Here is a 22,633-nt window from a genome sequence, read left to right on the forward strand (position 1 = left end):
GCAATGACCAACAGTCATGAAGTACAAGATTCCCCACCACCAGGTTCAGGAACAGTAGTTCTTGAAACAGTTCAGTGTTGAGGTGAGTGAAATTATCCATGCTAACTCCACAACCTATAAGACTCACTTCCAAAGACTCATGTTCTCAGCATTATCTATTTATTTATTTGCATGATTTATCTTTTTTTTCTCTTTTTTATTTGGGGGAAAAAAAACCCCATCTAATTAGGAAACCCCCCCCCCCACTAACTACCAAAAAAAACTCCCATTAGGAATCAACCCCCCGGAGCAATACATTTGACCATCATCTAAATATATAAAAAAAGTCATCAACTGCCATTTCATATTTATATAAAAAAATAAAATTGGAAGGTATGCCATATAACTTAATTTAAATTAAGTGATAATATTTGGCAAAAGAACCCCATCTTCTCTCAAAATCAAATCGAGGATCAAAAGTTCTACTTCTAATTTTTTCCAAACTAATACATAACATCACTTGGGAAAACCATTCAATTATCTTTCCATTTTAATAACATAGCTCTTCTTGCTAATAATGTAACAAATGCAATTACATGTTGATCTGAAGATGAGATACCCTGAATATGATGCGGAACTATTCCAAATAGAACAGTCAATCTATTAGGATGTAAATTAATTTTCAAAGCTATTATTACTTAACAAAGGACAGACTATCTAAAATATTTCCTAGTATAGATATTTATTGCGATAGACGTAAAACTGAAGTAGCTACTTTGTCACATATGTTCTGGTCATGTTCTTCATTAAAATCGTTTTGGAAATCTTTATTTTCTACAATCTCTAAAGCTTTGAAAAATATCTTCTTTTGCACATTGGTCTTTGTTACATGTGATTTTTCATAAATTCTATTGTATTTCTTTATTTTCTTGTAAATGCCTGCAAAAAAATGAATCTCAATGTAATATATAATGATATACATGTACTTTGATAACACATTTACTTTGAACTTTAGTTAGTCAAGCTTAATCTGCCATTCAATATGATCATGGCTGATCTGTCCCAGGCCTCTTCTCTTCTGTTCCAGCCTCTCAAAATCCTCAGGTATTCGTTTCTTTCAAAACTTATTTGACTGCCCTCTATATACACCCAGTGATCTAGCCCCCATAACCCTCTGCAATAGAGTGTTCCAGAGGTTTGCATTCTCTGCTAGTAAAAATTCCTGCATAGCTCTGTCTTAAATGAAGTATGCCTTTTGTTGATTGAGGTCGACCATGGATGCTGTCTACCTATCCAAGCCAAGGCAGTACGATATAGAGAGCAAGCTGATGTCCATGCAGCAGGCTTCCTCGCTCCATGCAGCTGAAAAATCAAAGAAACAGCAAAGACTGATACAGCTTGGCACCACCGGCATCATAGGAATTGCCAATCAGTGTTGAACTCAATGTAGGTCTGCCTTAGGGACTCCAGTTCCAGATTTTTCCTTGACATTTACTCCCAAAGCCTTCCCAATGGGTGGGTATAGCTGCAAGGCAGTATTAGTTTGAAATCAGAGTTTTCCTTCTCCTAGATGAGCTGCCTACTGCGGCTGATGAGCCACATCTGCCCAAAGCGACTGGTTTTAAGGGGCCAGTAACCCGCCCTTGCCCCTTCTTCTGTAAGTAAAAATGGTTCCACCAAGCTTAGTAACTAAGCCACACATGAAGGCAAGGAGTTGAACTTGGTTGTCCGAAGCTATTTGAGACATTGACATGGGGAGTATTTAATCGGTAGTGAGAACTCATCCCCACTTCTCACTTCGGCTATGACAATCTCAAGCAACCTTAAAAACAGTTTTAAATGATTGCCCCCAATCTCATCCCCAAGCTCAAACTCTCTAGAAGAAACACCTTGACAATTACCTTGTCGTGGTCATTCGGGAGGTGGACTTGCTGGGCAGAATAAAGCAACTGTATAACTGGCAGTCTTCTAGCTGTCCATCTGATGACCCTCCAAGACTAAGACCAACAATACAGTGTATCTCGGCTTACGTAAATATGTGTACATAAATGAAACAGAACAGGGATCAGGATCAGCTTTAATACAGTGTCTCCCCTGGTACAATGGACTGCTATTCAAGGTCACAGATCAGGCTTTCTACAGGTGGTTCATCAGCAGGTTGGATGGATGGGGGGGGGGGGGGTAAATCAAGTTACGTAGAGACTGAGAGCCATCTGACTGCCTCTTATAGAAGGGATGTGTGTTTACATGGCAGATAAGACCTTAAGACATAGGAGTAGAATTGGGCCATTTCCCTGTCAACCTCATTTTCTTGTCTTCTCCCTGTAACCTTTCATTCCCTGACTAATCAAGAACCCATTAACCTTCACCTCAAATGTACCTAGCGACCTGGTCTCCACATCCATAAATGGTAATGGATCCCACAGAGTCATCATCCTTTGGTTAAAGAAATTCTTCCTCATCTCTGTATTAAATGGACATTCTTGTATTCTGAGGCTGTGCCCTCTGGTCCCAGAAGTCCCTAGTATAGGAAACATCCTTATCACTTCCATTCTATCTAGGTCTTTCAACATTCAATAAGTTTCAATGAGATCCTCCCTCATATTTCTAAATTTCAGCCAATACTGGACCAGTGCCATTAATCACTGCTCATATGATAACCGTATCATTCCCAGAATCAATTTTGTGAACTTCCTCTGAACCCTCTGCAATGTCAGTACATCCTTTCTTAAATAAAGGGTCCTAAACTGCTCACAAACTCCAAGTCCGGCCTCACCCATGCCTACAACCTCAACATTACAACCTTGCTTTTATATTCTAGTCCTCTTGAAATGAATGCTAGTATTGCATTTGTCTTCCTCACCAGCAATTCAACCTGCAAGTTAACCTCTCAGGACTCTGCACAAGGACTCACAAATCCCTTTGCACTTCAGATTTTGAAATTTTCTTTCTGTTTAGAAAATAGTCTACAGATGACCATACACTTCTTGCCACTGTATTCCATCTGCTCCTTGTTTGCCTATTCTCCTAATCCAGTCATTTTGCAGCCTTTTTTGCACTTCCTCAACATTACCTGCCCCTCTACCCATCTTCGTATCGTTTGCAACCTTAGCCACAAAATCAATTTCATCATCCAAATTGTTGACATTAAACACAAAAAGAAGCAGTCCCAACACATACCTCTGTGGACCACCTCTAGTCACTGGCAGCCACTCCGAAAAGGATCCCTTTATTCCCACACTTTGCCTCCTGCCAATCAGCCAATGCTCTATCCATGCTAGTATCTTTTCTGTGATACCCTGGCCTCAGAGTTGGTTTATCAGCCTCACGTGCAGCACCTTGTCAAAGGCCTTCTGAAAATCCAAGTACACAACATCAACCGATTTTCCTTTGTCTATCCTGCTTTGTTATTTCTTTAAATAATTCCATGGATTTGTCAGGCAAGATTTTCCTTAAAGGAAACCATGCTGACTTTGGCCTATGTTATCATGTGCCTCCAAGTACCCTGAGACTTCCAGGGTATCGACTCCAACACCTTCCCAACCACTGAGGTCTGGCCTAAATTTCCTTTCTTCTGCCTCCCTCCCTTCTTGAAGAGTGGAGTGACATTTGCAATTTTCCAGTCCTCTGGAACCATGCTAGCACTTAGTGATTCTCGAAAAACCATTACTCATGTCTCCACAATCTCTTCAGCTACCCTGTTCTAAAACCCTAGAGTGTAGTCCATTAGGTCCAGGTAACTCATCTACCTTCAGACCTTTCAGCTTCCCTAGCACCACCTCTGTAGTAATAGCAACTACACTCACTCCTTCCTCTTGAAACTATTGAATTTTCCACATACTACAAACATCTTCCACATCAAAGACTGATGCAAAATACTTAATCAGTTCATCTGCCATTGTCTTGTCCCCTGTTCCTATCTCTCCAGCATCACTGTCCAGCAGTCCAATATCCACTCTCTTCTCTATTTTGCTGTTTATATACCTGAAAAATACTTTTGGTATAATTTTTGATTATTATTGATTAGCTAACCTTCATATTTCATCTTTCTCCCCCTTGTGTTTACTTTTGGTTACCTTTTGTAGGTTTGAAAAAAAACATGCCCCAATCCTCTAACTTTCCACTAATCTTTGCTCTATTATATGCTCTCTCTTTTGCTTTTATGTTGGTTTGACTTTCCTTGTTGGCCATGGTTACATCATCCTGTCTTTAGAATACATCTTCTTTGAAATGTATCTACCCTGTGCCTTCCCAATTGATCCCAGAAACTCCATCCATTGCTGCTCTGCCATCATCCCTGCTGGTGTCCCCTTCTAATCAACTTTGGCCAGCTCCCCTCTCAATATTATGATTGTAATTCCCTTTACTCCCTGGTAATACCGATACATCTGACTACAACTTCTCCCTCTCAAACTGTAGGGTGAATGCTATCATATTATGATCACTGTTTTTTCAGCGCACCTATACCTTAAGCTCCCTAATCATATTCAGTTCATTACACAACACCCAATCCAGAACTGCTGACCCCGTGAGTTCAACCAAAAGCTGCTCCAAAAAACCATCTCAGAGGCATTCAACAAACTCTCTCTCTTGTGATCCAGTATCACCTTGATTTTTACAATCTATCTGCATATTGAAATCCTCCATAACTAATGTAACATTGCCTTTGTTTTTAAAACTTTATTTTTAATTGTTCTGCCAAACAGGATAAAAACAAACAGACAGATAGGGTCATCATAGGGGAAGTAAAATCCATATCTTATAATAGAAAAAAATGAATAGCAAAATGGGTTACATTGCTGTATCAAAGTTAACCAAACTCTTATGTCGATAATTGTCCTTCAAAGTCTCAGGGGACCTCAAGATTCATAACTCTAAAGTCCATTCTGCAGGTTCCCTCATAAGAAGAAATAAATCAAAGTTCTTCAAACCAGATAAATGTACAGTGAAGAAGTCATTTCAGGCTCAAATAAAATCTAAAATCGGAAATTTACTTTATTTGAGATTAACATCGCAACTCCTCTTGTGTTTCCCCTCTCAAAAGAAATGTAATAACAATTTTTACATCCCAATTTACGTAACTTCTCATGTTCAATCTTTGAAAATCTTTCTTGCCAAAAAATTACAAATGTTTGTATATCTTGCTTTTCTCTCTTCACTTTAGCTATAGCCTTACTCCTTTTGATTGGGTTCTATAACCCACTCATATTAAGGGTGATTAATCTGTATTCTTGATACGGCATTCCACACCAATAAAAAAAGATCCCTAGATGACCTGAACGAATGAGCTTCTGTCTGTACAACAAGCTAACATTTAACATGTAAACAACACATATAACATCCGTGACTTCCATCTTTGAAGTTTAAACTAAACCTCTAAGTTGGGGGGAAGCCCTTAAACCCAAAGGTGCCCCTCCTAGTGCAGGCTGATGCCTCTGAATAATTGAAATCAAGACAGTGCATAAAAAAGAACAAAATCAAAGATCAGCTCCCAGGTTTGTGGTCAGTTATAGTAATAAGAGCTTACAGAGGAAAAATAATTTATGTTCTATTTTTAAGTTCTTAATCCAAAGTCAATTATAGTTTGTTGTTAGGGTACATGTGATTTTACCGACCTAGCTGGAAGGATATTTTATCACTATACTTTTGAGAGCTCTCATGCAGTATCTTTGTTGCGTCGAAATTCGTTTAGCTTGTTCTGGATGAGTTTCAGATGGGTTTCTCGATCCCAACGGGATTTTGCCCCCGCCGTCTCCCAGGACAGCCACCTCAGATTCGCCATGGCCATGCCTTCCACAGGGGCCATGATTCCGGCACAGTCCAGGAAAACTCTTGTTCTTCAGATCCTCCATCACCTCTGATGCATTACTGTAGGTGACTTGTCCCATACTAAAAAACACTCGAAGTTTGGCTGGATAAAGAGTATGGAACCGAAGCCCCTTTAAGCGTTTTTCTGATGGTGGAGTAAGCCTTTTTTTCCATAAGTATTTCGGCCGGGTAGCCTTGATCAAAAAATACTCTTTTAATAAATCTCTCGTTTTTTCCAAGCCAAGTGAAGCACCAATTCTTTAATTTTATACTCCTGAAAGTAGATGACCACAGACCTTGGGTTGGAAACTTGTGGTTGTTTGGATCCAAGATATCGATGGCAGCGTTGTAGGCCAAGGGCGACATTGGGAAGGGACAACTCTGTTTTAATAAATTTTTCCAGAAATTCCTATATATAGTCTCCTTCCGCCCACTCAGAAATTCCATGGATACATATGTTATTCCTGCATGAACACGCCTCCAGGTTCATTAGTCGAGCTTGAGTAATCCCCTGAAGTTCCGGTGCATGGGAAAGAACCTCCCTGGTCTCGGCTTTCCATTCCTCCACTTCTGTCACCCTTTGCCCCATCTCTTCAACTCTGCCCGTTATTTCTTTTAAATCACCAACAATAGCATTCAACTTCTGGTTAATTTCTTCTCTGAAATCCACCAGTTCCTTCTTTAGAAAACCCATGGAATCACTCGGTTCCTTGTTCATATCCAAACCAAGCGCCTGTATTTTGGCCACAATGTTTGCATGAACAGCCTCCATATTCTTGTGTTCAGCTTGGTTGCTAGCACCGACATTATTCTCCTCACTGTCAGTCAGTATTTTATCGCTTGTCTCGGGTTTTGTTGCGGTTTTCCTCTCGTCTTTCTTTTGTTTCCCGCTTTCATGCTACTAGACCCACTTTTCTATTTAAAGAACCGTTTCTTATTTAGGGGGAAGTAAGACCATCTGGGAGCCCTTACTGATTATGCTGCCGGCTGTATCTGTGCCATACCAGAAGTCATAACATTGCCTTTTTGACATGCTTTTTCTTTCTCCCGCTGTAATTTGTAGACCACATTCTGGCTACTGTCTGTCCATCAGGGAATTCTTACCCTCCAGAGTTTCTTAACTCTACCCACAAGGATTCTACATCTTCTGACCCTATGTCACCTCTTTCTAAAGATCTGATTTTATTTTTTTCCCAGCAGAGCCACTCCTCCTCCTCTGCCTACCTGCCTGTCATTTCGATAGATTGTGTATCCTTGGATATTAAGCTCCCAACTACAATCGTCTTTCAGTCATGACTCTGTCGTACCTGCTAATCTCCAGGGTGCTACAAGATAATCTACCTCATTTCATATGCTGCCTGCATTCAAATTTAACACCTTCTGTCTTGTATTTGTCACCCTTTTCAATTTTGTCCCCCCCTTTACATTGGAACCCATCCCACTGACTGCAATTATCATTTGTCCTTCCTGACATTCTCACTATACACTTTCTATGCTTACAAACAACAAGAGCCAACATCTCTATCTTCAGCCCTATCACTCCAGTTCCCATGCCTCTGCCAAATTAGTTTAAACCCTCACCAAGAGCTCGAGCAAACCTGCCCGCAGATCATTAGTCCCCCTTGGGTTCAGGTGTAGCCTGTCTCTTTTGTACCAGTCATGCCCAGAGGAAATCTCAATGATCCATAAATCCAAAACCCTGTCTCCTGCACCAGTTCCTCAATCATACATTCATCTGCCAAATCATCCTATTCTTGCCCTCACTAAAGCATGGCAAAGGCAGCAATCCACAGGTTGTTACCCTGGAGGTCCTGTTTTCAGCTTTCTACCTTGCTCTCTTAATTCCCTCCTTAAGATTTCCTCTGTTTTCCTTCCGATGTCATTGTACCAGATGCTCAGGTGCTCACCATCCGCCTTTAGAACGTTGTGGACACAATCAGATATCCCTGGCACCTTGGGAAGCAACATACCATCTGGGTCTCTCTACTGCATCCACAGAACATCATATCTACTCCTCTTACTATGGAATCTCCCAAGACCACTGCATTCCTCCTCTGGCCCTTCCCTTCTGAGTCACAGCATCAGATTCAGTGCCAGAGACTCAGTTGCTGCCGCCTCACCTGGGTAGATACCCTCCACCAACAGTATCCAAAACGGTACATTTGTTGTTGAGGGGAATGGCTAAAGGGGTACTCTGGACTGGCTGCCGATTTCCCTTCATTCTCCTGACAGTCACTCATTCACCTGCCTCCTGCACCTAGGGTGACTACCTCTCTGTAGTTCCTATCTATCATCTCCTCAGTTTCCCTTATGAGCTGAAGGTCATCGAGTTGCAGCTCAATTCTTTAACACATTCTTGGAGAAGTTGCAGCTCATGCACCTGGTGCAGATGTGGTAATCTGGGAGGCTAGAAAAGAACAAAACACAGCCCCTGGAGACTGTCCTAACTGTACAGCTACAGAAGCAGAATGAGCAAGGAAAAACTTACCAGATACTTATGTCACCTACATCTGTTGCTGCCCAAGCCAAAAGTCTTCCCACTCTAACACTGCCTACTCCAACAATTGCCGCTTCGCTTGCCCTTGCTTTATTTTTAATTCAACTTGCTAATGAATCCTGGACTCCAAATGGCTGCTGTTCAAGCTCTGAAAAAAATCTATGAAGCACTGATTTTTAAAGCTCTGTCCTCAACCTGGGTGAAGCCACCATTACTTTTCGCTTCCGAACTCAGACTGGCCGCTGTTCAAGCTCTGAAAAAAAGGGCTACAATGCATTAATCTTTAAAACTCTTGGTGAGGGATGGGAAAATGTGACACTGAAAATGCAAGACAATCTGAACTAGAGACCTCAAATTCTCAGATGAAATAGTAAAAAGTTTTTGTTGAGCTAATCAATAGGAAAGAATGGATCCTCTTCTTTCTTGATCTCCCCAAACAAATTTTCCATAGTGAGAGAAATTAATGTCCTTTGTGATATACACTGAGTTTTAAAATTGTAGTTTGTTAAAAGTGAAAATTTCTAAAGCTTTCCTAAAGCCACTCACAACCTGTAGCAGTACATTTAATCTCTATTTGCCCTTGCTCTTGGACAATGTGAAGACATTGTACATCATTCAACAATCCTGTCAAATTTTTACTGATGGACCATAAAACTAGGGTAACTAACAAAACAAAGCATGCATGAAAGTGGCCAAGGGGATGAGAGGGTAGATAGGGTGCAGTTGAACACTAGTGCAAAGAAAATACTTTGGGGATATGAAAAGTAATGCAATATTGGGGAAACCTGCATTTTAAACACGATCCCAGATGCCAATTGTTGTTGAAGACCAAATAAATATTTCCCTCCTAAAAGGATTTTAGTGAAGTAGGCACTTCTATGATATTCTGGTATATTTGTGATCATTATTACTGATACCAAATTCATTTTTTACATTTTATTTTAATTGACTACATTCTCTAGGAACAGTGGTGTGATTTAAACTCTCACCTTTAGCTCCTGGATTCATAGTGCAGAAACAATCACCAGGGACCTGCAGAGCATAAGCTTTGTGGGTAGGGTGGGAGGTAGTACATGGGTGGAGATTAAGGTCCTTGCCCCGTTCAAGAATCGGTCTCTACTGTTACCTCCAAATGCACATCAAATGAGGTGCACAAACGCAATCGTCATTGTTGAAATCAATGGACAATCAACCTGCATCCATCCATAACTCCTCCTCAAGACCTATTGCAATTCACAGCACAAGACCAATCCCATTCTAATTTAGAGGCCACATTGTGAATATCGTGTGCAGTTTTGGTCAGCTACCTACAGGAAAGATAACAATGAAATTGAAAGAGTACAGAGGACTACAAGGATGTTGCTGGAAATGGAGGACCTGAGTTATAGGGAAAAGTTGAACAGGTTAGGACTTTATTCCCTGGTAATAGGAGAATGAGGGAAGATTTGATAGAAGTACGTAAAATTATGATGGGTACTTTGGGTAAATGCAAGCCAGCTTTTCCCACAGAGATTGGGTGAGACTAGATCTAGAGGTCATAGGTTAAAGATGAAAGGTGAAAGGTTTATGGGGAACACGAGGGGAAACTTTTCCACTCAAAGGCTGGTGAGAGTGTGGGACAAGCTGCCACGGAACTTGTGGATGCAGGTTCAATTTCAACATTTAAGAAATGTTTGGATAATTGCATGGACGGGAAGGATATGGAGGGCTATGGTCTGGGTGCAGGTCAATGGGGCTAGGCAGAATAATAGTTCAGCACATACTAACTGAGCCAAAGGGCCTACTTCATCTGTGTAGTAGTGTTCTATAACTTTATGACTATTCAAAGCTGCTTGGTCTGACCACACACACACACCACCCCCCCCCCCCCCCCCCCCGCCGAAGAACTCAGCTGGTTCAGCAGAATCTGTGAGAAGAATGGAACGGTCAATTTTTTGGGTTGAAACACAGCACCAGTCCTGCACAACTGCTGCTTGACCACTGATTATTCCTCCAACAGATTATTTATTGCTTCAGGTTCCAGCTTCTATCTCTATCTCACAGTTACACCAAGTTTCACTTGCCACTTTATGGTCCTCCTATTTCTTGGATCTAAATAATTAACCATTCCTCCTGCTTTTGCATTATCTTTTATCCCCACTGCTTCTCAATCTGTACATCACTGGCATGCACGTATTATCCTAGAACTTGAAAGACTTCTACTACCCCACTCAACTTTCATTTTTGTTTCTCCTGATTCCTAGTTTTGTGCCTGAAACTATAACCATTTGCTATAATAAAACCTAAAAACAAATTACATCTTTAACAAATTAAATAATCAAATGATTTCACAGTATTTTAATAATGAATGGTAAAACTCACCACTGAATAGTAAAAACAATATAGCTAAGAGTAGAAGTAACCATGTAAAACTGGAAAGTGATAAAGGGGGAACACGATGGGTGCAGGCAGTAAGCTTTGTTGACTGTCTAGTGCGGCTACTTTGGGCATGTGATGAGAGTTAGGGGGAACCTACATTCCAAGCAATACCTCACATCCCACTGGGAAATTGGGGAAAATAATATATTTTTATTTCAGTTGCACAGAGAAACTATCTCAGATAAAGAGCTAGAGGGCAGATAGAAGCACATACTCAAACAAATCAGTACGTTCAAAAGATGGAAATAAGTAGACGGTAGGGATGTGTAGAAAACCAGTGAGAAAATATTCTGAAACAAAAAAGGCATATTAGGTAAAAGGGCATTGTACCTCATCATTGAGCCAGTTATAATTACAGAGAGTGCTGATATCTTTCCGTGTTATCTTCAGTTTAAATCCAGTGCTGAGCACTTCATCAGGTTCTCCATAGTCAAGAGCCTTCCTCACCTCCTCCACCATTTTCTGCAACGGAAAATCTAAAATTACTAAAATTGCAGGCAAAACGCAAACCTGAAGAAAAACTAGTTTCCGAACATAGATGGATCAGCTGCCTGGAGAGCAAATCATGCTGCAAAGTAATTCAACAGGACCCTAACCAACAATTACATTTTGCATGACTTCACTTTGGTCTCCACGTGCTCATTTACATATTTAGCAATTACACATAGTTGCATTTTCTTGAAAAAAAAACTTGATTATTTATAAATTGGATTTTACTTTCCAATGATGGACTAATCAACTGCCATATTTAGTACTGATACCCAATTAGACTTCTATAAAAATTTGTGGAAGGACTAAAGGTCACAGCCAAAAACATGTTGATAGGTTGACTGTTGATTGGTTAATTATTCCTTGTAAACTGCTCCTAGAGTGATAGCCAAGGCCTCTGGACCAGATGGCAAGTGTAGTGCAAGTGCAAAAATATGTGGTTGATGGTCAGTCTAGCCTTGGTGGACCAAAGGGACCATTTCCATGTTGTTTCTCTCGACATGGATAAAAATAGCATCAAGACTGCACCTGAAATCAACAGCAAAAGGGAATCTGTACATAAAAAAAAAGCAGTCACTGCATTGTCGCCACTCTGATCACTGATTTTAAAAGGTGTGTTGTGAACTACATATACCTGTCTGGACACCCACCCCCCCCCCCCCGCCCCCCCGCTGAGACTGCTCCTGTGGCTCCTCCCACAGACCCCGTGGCGATTGGAGACACAGCCCCGGTCTCAGTCTCCAGGATGTAGTGTGGTGGTCAATTGCTGCTTGTTCTTTCTTCCAGCCAATAAAAGCCTATATCTTACCTCACGTTTCCGAGAGTTATTGATGGTGCATCAAGGTGCTCGCTGATGCTGCAATGGATATGAGAGAGGCAGAGGAGGGAGCACACTTATATGTGTGTGATCCTCCTTCTACATGTCCACGATGCAGTCAATGAAAAGTGCAGAATGATCAAAAGGGCAGACATTGCAGCTCTCAACTGATCTGTATGAAAAGCTGGGAACAGTGAAGAACCACCAGTGATGCTGTTTCCATTATCCCAAGTGTTATAAACAGACTGGCTGTTATTATATAATACAAGGAATCAGCATCCAGCATAGGCACTATAACCAACATCACATTGTTGATCTCAGCCAACGTGCTTCAAATATTATGAAAGTGTTCAATGCTGATCACAGGTTGCACCAATCCCCAGTTCATGATAGTGCGGAACAAAAGTACGGAGCAAGCTCAAATGGGCCAAATGGCCTAATTTTACTCCTGGATATCATTATGGGCAACTGATAGCAAGAAGTCATCAAATACACTAAGCTGAGACAATTTCTTAATAGGTAAAATTTCATCCAAAAATGATTAAGAGCTCTGTTAAATACAGGTAAGAAATTACTAAGTACAGTACTATGCAAAAGTCTTAGGCACATCTGCAGAAGCTAGGATGCCCAAGACTTTTGCACAGTTCTGTAGTCATTTTATATATTGCACCGTACTGCTATTGCAAAACAACAAATTTCACAACATACATCGGTGATGGTAATTCTGATTCTGACATACTTTCAGGCTTTTGTATCTCTTGCCTGATGGGAGAAAGCAGAAGAGAGAAAGTCCAAAGTGGGTGAGGCCTATAATTATGCTGGATGCTTTACCAAGGAAGTGAGAAGTTTAGGCAGAGTCCATGGAGCGGAACCTGGTTCTGGGATGTGCTGAGTTATGTCCACAACTCTTTGCAGAGTAGTTGCCATACCAAGAGGTGATACATCCAGGTAAGCTGCTTTCTATAGTGTATCAATACAAATTAGTCAGATTAAAAAGAGGACATGCCAAATTTCTTTAGCTTCCTGAGGAAATACAGATGCTGATGAGATATCTTGGCTGTGGTGCATAAGTAGTTGGACAAGGAGAAGCTAGTGGTAATGTTCACTTCTAAGAACTTGAAGCGCTCAACCCTCTTGACCTCATTAGCACTGATGTAAACAGGAACATTTGCACCACCTCCCTTTCCTAAAACTAATGGCCAGGTTTTTGTTTTGTTGACATACACTAGACTCTCCATTTCCTTCCCATACTCTAACACATTATTTGAGGTGTGGCCCACCACTGTGGTATCATATGCAACTTGTAGATGGAGTTGCAGCAGAATCTGAGCACACTGTCTTTGGTGTATAGGAAGTAGAGTTGGGGGATGTTAATGCAGCCTTGTGAGGCAGCAGTGTCAAGAATAATCATGGTGAAAAGTGCTGCTGTCTATCCTTACTGTTTGTCAGGAAATCAAGGGATTTCCATGTGGTTCCAGTTTTTGAGGTTGTGTAACTGAATCCTCAAATCCCCAACTCCTTCAGTGACAGATGTACATTTCCCTCTGTTCTACCCGGCAAATTTATCATTATACTTCTTCCGTCCAACAACTTCTATCCAATCCACTGACCAGTGTTCTGCTGTAGCTGGTTGATCCATAGAACCCAATTTTGCATTTTTTCCCCATTCAGATTATCTACCGATCCTGAGAATAAGGCTTCAACAATGACCAAGGCAGACATGAAGGCTTACATTCCTGCAGGTTTATAAGTATTACCCAGTCCTTCAAGTTTCAGAATAATTTGCTTTCACTCCATTTCAGTGGTCTGGGGTGACCGAGGCATGTTATACAGGATCTGCAGACCCCATCACGTGGGGCTGGATAGGATGGGTGGGTTTTTCACTTTCATTTGGCCTTTGTTCCCAAGAAGACTCAAAAAGTGCTTGATCTCTTCCCAGAGGCTCCTTTTAATTCCCATCATTCAATGTGGATGCTACACCCCCTCCCACACCAGTGAGACCTTAAGAACATCCTTGAAATGTCATCTTGTCAGAAGTTGATTGCTCATCATGGTTGACTGCATTGAATTTGAGCCCTGATGCTGGAGTACTGGTCACCACAGGCCCAGTCTGTATTTCTGTCTCTGACAAGTTCTCCTCTGCTTGCAGCACTATATAGACTGGGCCTTTGAGTTGTAGGCAACCTTGACAATGCAGAAGGTCCTTGCTATCACTTAGTTGCAGAATATCACTGCCCTGTCCTTCCAACAACACCATTACCCATTGTTATCCAACATGGTACCAAGCTCCTGTCCGCATAATCATTATTAATAAGTGGCTTAACTGAATCAACATGTTCCCTCCACAGCAATATACCTTCACTAATGATCCCATGATTGCATTTATAGCGACAGAATCAAATCTACTCTGCACTTCAGTTCACTCACTCTGTACTATGTGAGCTCTATCCTATCTGAATGAAGCCTCACTTTCTGTAAATCTCTTGTCTATTCCAGTCAACCACCCAATTTAAAACTGTAATCAGAAAACGCTGGAAGAACTTAGCGGGTCTGGCAATATCTGTGGAAGGAAATGGACAGTCAACATTTCAGGTTGAAACCATTCATCTGTCCTAAAAGGCAAAGGAGAGATAGCTGGAATGAAGAGGTGGGGGAAGGAATAGAAGAAGTGTTGCTCCAGATTTCAGCAGCTGCAATCTCTGTATCTCCATAAAGTTATATTAGTCTTGTCAAAATTTTTCTCCAATACTGGAGTATTTTCTCTGCTCATTTATCTTTTTGTCAGAAATGAGGCAGAGAAATATGCTGTCCTTCTCTACTACTTGCTCTGCATCACAACAAACCCTGCCCAATTTTTTTGAAGTTCCACTTCTAAATATCCAAATGTAGTGATTGTGTCTGATAATATGTTCTTCTACCTGTAGCAGGACTGTATTGCAAAGTTCCATTATTAATCTCCTCCTGGTTCAGTCCTGTCATGATTTGCAGGTATAATACCTGCAATATTTGCCAGCACAATCAACCACGATCGAATGGCGAAACAGAATCAATGGGCCGGATAGCACAATTCTGCTACGTCTTTCAGAAACTACTCCTACGGCTTAACTTATATGCTGTCTGCCAACCCTTGGTTCTGTGACTGTATTTTCAGATAACACTTTTAACATTGAAATGTCAATTCCCTTCTTCTGTTCTCCTGGTGTCCTATCTGACTCTTTCAAAACTCATATCCTATTTATTACCAAGACTGACCAGGGAGCTTTCCCTTCATGATATTCTTGAAAACTCCTACTTTAGCCCAAAACTTACTTCCCTTCCAACAAAGGTACAAGGGTAGTAAGGCCTGCCATTTCATCTCCTGTTCCAGTGTCCAAAGCCCTTTGAGAAAGCAGCAATTCACCTTTGGATTTAATATACTGTTCACTGTTCATGATCAGGGTTCCTCGACCAAATGGGAAGATCAAATGCAGATTGGGTGATAGGCTTGCTGAATACTTTCATTCAGTTCACAAGTTTAACAATGTGCTTCCTGTCAATTGCTATTTTAATTCCTTCCTTCATGTGGACTCTGCTGTCACTCTGTTTTAGTGAAGGTTAACTTGGTGAACAACTTTGCAACTGCCACTTTGGTCAAACTACAGAAACATAGATTATGTTTTAGTTGGCAAGAGAACAAAAGATGTAGGCTATGCAGAGGTAACACGTGAGTATCCTTGGACAAGAATGACTGAAATTTAATACACAGGTTCAGTGAGGAATTAGAAAGGCAAAGTGTATGTTGACCTTCAGTCATGCAGCACAGAAGCAAGCCCTTCAACCCAACCTGTCTATGTATCTATTCTGTAGGAATTTTATATGCTTCCATGAGCTCCCCTCTCAGCAAATACAGGCTGAGTTCACTTGATATCTCCTCATATGACAAAGCTGCCATTCCAGGAATCCTTTCTTAGGTAAGGAGACCAAACCTGTACACAATATTTAAGGGGTGGTCTAGTCAGGATCTCAAATTTGATGCAATACATCTTTACTGCTGTTTCTTTTCTCAAAGTCAAATTTTAAAGCTATACGAGACATTGGTGAGAGTGTGATTGCAGTATTATGTACAGTTCTGGTCACCTGACCATAGGAAGGATGTCATTAAATTGGAAGGGTGCAGAAAAGATTCACAAGGATGTACAAAGGACTGGATGACTCAGTTTATAAGGAGACTAAACATTGCATTACAGAGACCGATGTTGAAACCTGTATAAACCACACCTCAGTAAACTGTGGAAGATTGCCTCTCTGTTCTTTTGTTAAAATGCTCAGATTTTCCTTCAGGCTTTCAGAGGCTGGCACATCAACAGCTGCTGTGGCATTTCCCTCATCCAGGTATAATCGAGCTGCTACTTCGTGTGATAGGTCTTGTTCTATGTGCTGTTTCTGAAAGAAAGGAAAATGAATCAAAATTAGGTTGATTGTCACTGGTATTAGTCATAAAACTTATTTTATGCATTCATACAGTGTGGGCATAACAAATTACTATGAATTGCAGCAATAAATAAATAGTTGAAAGGAGGAATAGTGAGATAGTGTTCATGGACCATTCAGAAATGTGATGGCAGAGAAGACATTAATGTTCCTAAGACATTAAATGTGGTCTTCAGGCTCCTGCACCTTTTCCCGATGATAGTAATGAGAAGAGGACATGTCCCAGATGGTGAGTGTTCTGTATCAGAGAAAGTTCCCACCGGTGTCTGTAAAGTGTTTGTAAGTTATCCCCGTAACTGCATTAGTTTCATCTGGGTACTCCGGTTTCCTCCTACAGTTCAAAGACGTACCGGTTGGTAGCTTAATTGGACATTGTAAATTGTTTTATCATTTAGCTAGGATTAAATCGGGGTTTGCTGGGCGGCACATCTTGAAGAGTCAGAAGGGCCTGTTCTATGCTGCAATGCAATCTATCAATAAATAAATGTGGCGAATGCACCTGCGGCCATTTGACTGTGCTTGCTATGACCAGGGGGCATCCTCTGTTGTGCATGGGCTTTCAAGTGCATGTTCTTTGGCTCAGTGAGCTTGATTTGTTGCTCCTGCACTCTTAAGTTGCCCAGTATGTACCATTAGTAACACGTTTCAGTAAAACCGTTTAATCATACTACTCCATTGTCATTCTTGCTCCACGCAATATGGAACAGTGAGGGTCCTTAATGTGAGATACTGCCTACTTCAGGCATCACCTTTTGAAAATGCCCTCAATGACAGGGAGACGTGTGCCCATAATGGAGCTGGCTGAGTCTACAAACTTCTGAAGCCTCCTACAATCCTGTGCTATGGCTACCACTTCAAGGTTCGACATGTGCGTTCAGAGATTATCTCTGCACACCACACATTTTATCATAAATGTCTAGATAAGGGGTACTACAGAAAACATTTTCTCGTATCAGGCAAGAGGAAAGAAATTTACATGGGATAATAAAGCAGAACTTTTCATCCAGATGGTAACTTGTATCTGGAATTGGACTGCCTTAAAGAGTGGGAAAAGTTGAGTTGCTGGCAGCATTTAACAAGTGTCCCATCGAGTGCTTGAATCTCTCAGGCATAAAGGCTATGGTTCAAGGGCTGAACTAGTTGACGTGGATGAGTCAGGCTGAATGACCTGATTCCATACGGCACAATTCTATTATTCTATGGCTCTAAATCAGTCAGGGTTACTGCTCTTGTTCACGAACATACTAGTCAGGATAAAGCTTTGGCCTTGATCGTTTCTATCTATCTATCTATTTATTTATTTATTTATTTAGTGATACAGTGTGGAACAGGCCCTTCTGGCCCAATGAGCCACACCACCCAGCAACCCACCTATTAAACCCTAACCCAATAACAGGACAACTTACCATGGCCAATTAACCTACTAACCAGAACATCTCTGGACTGTGGGAGGGCATACAAACTTCTTACAAACAGTGCCAAAACTGAAGTCTGAACTCCAGGACACCCCAAGCTGTAATAACAACATGCTAATGGCTACCCTATCGTGGCACCCAGCTGTGGCTTGTGTGAAACCAACTCAGTAATAGAGATTAGAGGTTAAAACAGAAAACAATAAATGTTACAGATTTTAAAAAATCCTCGCACAAACATGTACATTCAAAAAATACTTCTTCATAGGCGCTACACTTGTGCTTCTATAACAGTCATAACTGCAACCTACACCTTACCTCTGCAAGTGCTTTTATTCCCACAGCAGGCTTTCTTCCAGTGTTTTGTGAGATTTCTGACTGATGATCAAAAAGGCTCTGCCTATTGGACCAAGAGAATTATTAGGGTCAGTTCCAATTTTTCCATCACCTTTCATATTTCTAAAATGTAATTTGCTAGGGTGATTTGTCAATATCCCCTCCAGATGCATTTACCTAGTAATCGTTCTGAAAAATATAGGAGATTTAATTAGTACCATTCATGTCCTCTAAAGTAGCTACTAGGTCCAATTACTTTGCTATAAGATAGAATTAGATAGATTTGTCTCACATCCATTGAAACATATAGTGAAATGCATTGCTTGCATCAACAACCAACATAGTCTGAGGATGTACTGGAGACAGCCCACACGTGTCACCAAGGTTGCAGCACCAAAACAGCATTCTCAGAACTACCTTTCTAACCAATGTGTCTTTGGAATGCAGGAGGAAACTGGAGCAGCTAGATGGAACCCATGCAGTCACTGGGAGAAAGTACAAATTCCTTACAGACAGCTATGGCAATTGAACCAATTGCTGGCACTGTAAAGTCTCATGTTAGTGGCTTCACTACCTATCTACCCATAAATGTCAACCAATGGTCTGTTCTGTCCTTTAAACTAATATTCACTGCCTGTTTCTGAACTGGAAATCTGCACTGGACATCTGCTGAAAGAAAGTGAATATGGAGTCATACAGGAGAAGAACAGGCTTCCATAGGAACATTCCCGCTATAATTCTTTTTCCCCCACACCTGCGCAGACCAACCATTGCTCCGAGCAGGAAATTTTAACATGACCTGAAAACAGCAAGGCATGTTAAATTTTTTTGTGTAATATGCATACAATGAAAATTGAAAAATCACTACTCACAACACAGAGAATGCTCGGTAGACAAAGCAACTGACAGGCACAATGACAAAAGTAAAATGCTTTGACTAGATGGTGTCAGCATTCAGTAGGCCAGCAGTTTATTAACAATGACCAACTGACTTCCATTCTATGTTTATTGTTATAATTTACACTAGTTTGTACTTGAAACACTGACAATGTAAATACATTGAAGCTCTAAAATGTTTCAAAGTAAAGATAGTGGTATGTTTATTATTTAGAAAATTTATGTATTATATTCATTAACTCAATTACAGGCAATTTCACAATTATATTAACATGCATTTCTACATTATCTTAACATCACATAAAATAAAATTCCAGCTGCACGGCAACAAAGGCTATGTGCGTGGGAGCATTTCAGTTACTACGCAGCCATGTACCAGCGCAGATTAGAGGGAACAGTGCTCTGTAGCCTGAGTTTTTGCCAAAATTAACTACCCATAAACTACCCATTAACTACCCACCCCTTCCTCCAACAAGCGCATACATACTTGTGCAGTCCTACAGTGAAGAAGTCATCACCTTGGCACAGTGGTGTCAAGAAAACCTCTCCCTCAATGTCTCAATAACAAAGGACTACAGGAGAAATGGAGACAGGCTCCCCCTTATTGACATCAATGGATCTGGGATTGAGAAGGTGGATTTAGCTTTACCTAATTTTAGATTTTACTATTGGGCGAATAATATTCGAAATTTAATATATTGGAAACTAGATTTAGATTTACCATTGTGCCCACAGTGGGTAAATTTAGAATGTAATGATGCACAAGGATATTCTTTATTCTCTGTTCTTGGTTCTTCTCTCCCTGTTGATTTAGTTAAACTTAATAAACAGATATCTAATCCTATTGTCAAACATACATTACGAATTTGGTTTCAATTTCGTAAGTTTTTTACTCTGAAAAACATTGTTCTTGATAGCCCTATCTTACTTAATTTTTTCTTTAAACCTTCTTTAATAGATCAAGCTTTTAGCATATGGAAAAGGAAAGGTATAATGTGTTTTCGTGATCTTTTTTCTGAAGGTAGTTTGATGTCTTTTGACCAACTTTCTAACAAATTTAAGTTACCTAAATCTAATTTTTTTTAGATATTTACAAATTAGAAATTTTTTTATATAAAGTTTTACCATCCTTTCCTAATTCAACTTTGATAGATTTTTCAGATATGATTTTTACTTTAAATCCCTGTCAGAAGGGATTAGTGGCTCTTATTTATAATATGATTATGAAGATACAACCAGAGGTATTGGGCAGAATTAAACAGGAATGGGAAAAAGAACTTCAATACAACATATCAATGGAAAAATGGGAAAAATTTTACAAATGGTTAATTCTTCTTCTATATGCGCTAAACATGCTCTAATACAATTTAAGGTTGTACATAGAGCTCATATGTCTAAAGATAAGCTTGCTCGGTTTTATTCTCATGTTAATCCTCAATGTGACAGATGTCATTTAGATGTGGCTTCATTGACCCACATGTTTTGGTCATGTCCTACCTTACATAATTATTGGAAGGACATATTTGCTACCATTTCCTCAATTTGGAATATTGATTTACAACCTCATTTTATCACTGCAATTTTTGGTATACCAAATGAAGATGATAGTCGACTCTCCCCTTCAATTAGACGAATGATCGCCTTTGTAACATCAATGGCCAGGAGGTCTATATTACAAAATTGGAAAGAAGTAAATCCTCCTACCACATTTCAGTGGTTCTCTCAAACTATTTCTTGTTTAAGTTTAGAAAAAATTAGAAGTACTATTTTCGATTCATCAATTAAATTTGAAGAAACTTGGGGACCGTTCATTCGACACTTTCATATGAATTAATTTGGCTTCTTCCAGACCTTTACTCTTTTTATTCTTGTTCTGGTATGGCATTCCGGAGTTTCTGACACTATCATATACATACAAACTATTATTATTGCCCATGTTAGTTTAGGTTTATTTTTTTTATTTCCTTAAATATACATTTTTTCTTGTATTTTATATTTTTTTTTCTTTTGATGATTATTTTTAATCTTTTTCATGTATAATCAATATAGGTTAGATTGATTATTATATGATCTTTTTTTGCTGATAGTTTAATAAGATATTGTTATCTTGTTACTAATTTAATTCTAAGTCTAATGTATTCATAACCTATTTAATACAATACTATGTTATGTTTTTTTATATAAAAAACTAATAAAAAGATTGAAAAAGAAAAAAAGAGAAGGTGAACGGCTTGAAGTTCCTCGGCATAAGCATCACTGAGGATCTCACGTGGTGGACTTTAGGAGACCTAGGCCTCATATGGAGCCAGTGATCATTAATGGAGAATGTGTGGAGCAGGTTAAGACATATAAGTATCTGGGAGTGCAGTTAGACAAGAAGCTAGACTGGACTGCCAACACAGATGCCCTGTGCAGGAAAGCACAGAGTTGACTGTACTTCCTCAGAAAGCTGGCATCATTCAATGTTTGTAGTGAGATGCTGAAGATGTTCTATCAGTCAGTTGTGGAGAGCGCCCTCTTCTTTGTGGTGGCGTGCTGGGGAGGCAGCATTAAGAAGAGGGACCCCTCACGTCTTAATAAGCTGGTAAGGAAGGCGGGCTCTGTCGTGGGCACAGAACTGGAGAGTATGACATCGGTGGCAGAGAGGAGGGCGCTGAGTAGGCTACGGTCAATCATGGAAAACCCTGAACATCCTCTGCACAGCACCATCCAGAGACAGAGAAGCAGGTTCAGCGGCAGGTTGCTGTCAATGCAATGCTCCTCAGACAGGATGAAGAGATCATTACTCCCCAACGCCATTCGGCTCTACAATTCAACCACCGGGGCAAGACATGTTAAAGTGCCGGGGTTAGGACTGTGCTTAAGTTACCACTCAATGCACATTAGTAAACTATTTAAGAACTTTTTAAAAGCTATTTATTAATGCTTTTTGGGAGGGTGATTGTAGATGCATATCATACTTATACTGAGTTAAATACTGTATGTAATTAGTTTTGCTACAATAAGTGTATGGGACACTGGAAAAATGTTGAATTTCCCCTTGGGGATGAATAAAGTATCTATCTATCTATCTGTACATACCAGCTGCGTGGTGAACAAAGCACAACAGTGCACCTTTCAACTCTGATAGTTGAAGTTTGGCATGAGTCCTCAAATCTTATGGAGCAGCCTGACTGCATCACTGCCAGTACTTCCCTTAAGTTCAGGACTCTGCAGAGAATGGTGCAGACAGCCCTGAACACCTGTAGATGTGAACTTCCCATTATTCAGGACATTTACAGAGACGTGTGTAAAAAGGGCCCAAAGCATCATTGGGGACCCAAGTCACCCCAACCACAAACTGTTCCAGCTGCTACCATCCGGGAAATGGTACCGCAGCGTTAAAGCCAGGACCAACAGGCTCCAGAACAATTTCTTCCACCAGGCTGACAGACTGATTAATTCCCACTGATATAACTGTATTTCTAACCTATACTGACTGTTCTGTTGTATACCTTACTGTACATACTA

The 22,633-nt window shown here is 40.3% G+C and overlaps 1 protein-coding gene across 1 annotated transcript in view; it reads right to left on the reverse strand.

Moving 5' to 3' along the window:
- Positions 1-22,633, reverse strand: part of LOC132392881 (sentrin-specific protease 2-like) — a 75,032-nt gene that overhangs the window by 15,140 nt on the left and 37,259 nt on the right. Inside the window, exons 10-12 of the mRNA XM_059967398.1 lie at positions 18,209-18,290; positions 16,266-16,430; positions 11,033-11,164 (exon numbers count right to left, since the gene is read on the reverse strand). Of these exons, the coding sequence (XP_059823381.1) occupies positions 11,033-11,164; positions 16,266-16,430; positions 18,209-18,290 (379 nt within the window). The remainder of the gene's footprint in view (positions 1-11,032; positions 11,165-16,265; positions 16,431-18,208; positions 18,291-22,633) is intronic.

The sequence above is a fragment of the Hypanus sabinus genome, chromosome 4 (genome assembly GCF_030144855.1).
Source record: "Hypanus sabinus isolate sHypSab1 chromosome 4, sHypSab1.hap1, whole genome shotgun sequence".
NCBI classification, from domain to species: domain Eukaryota; kingdom Metazoa; phylum Chordata; class Chondrichthyes; order Myliobatiformes; family Dasyatidae; genus Hypanus; species Hypanus sabinus.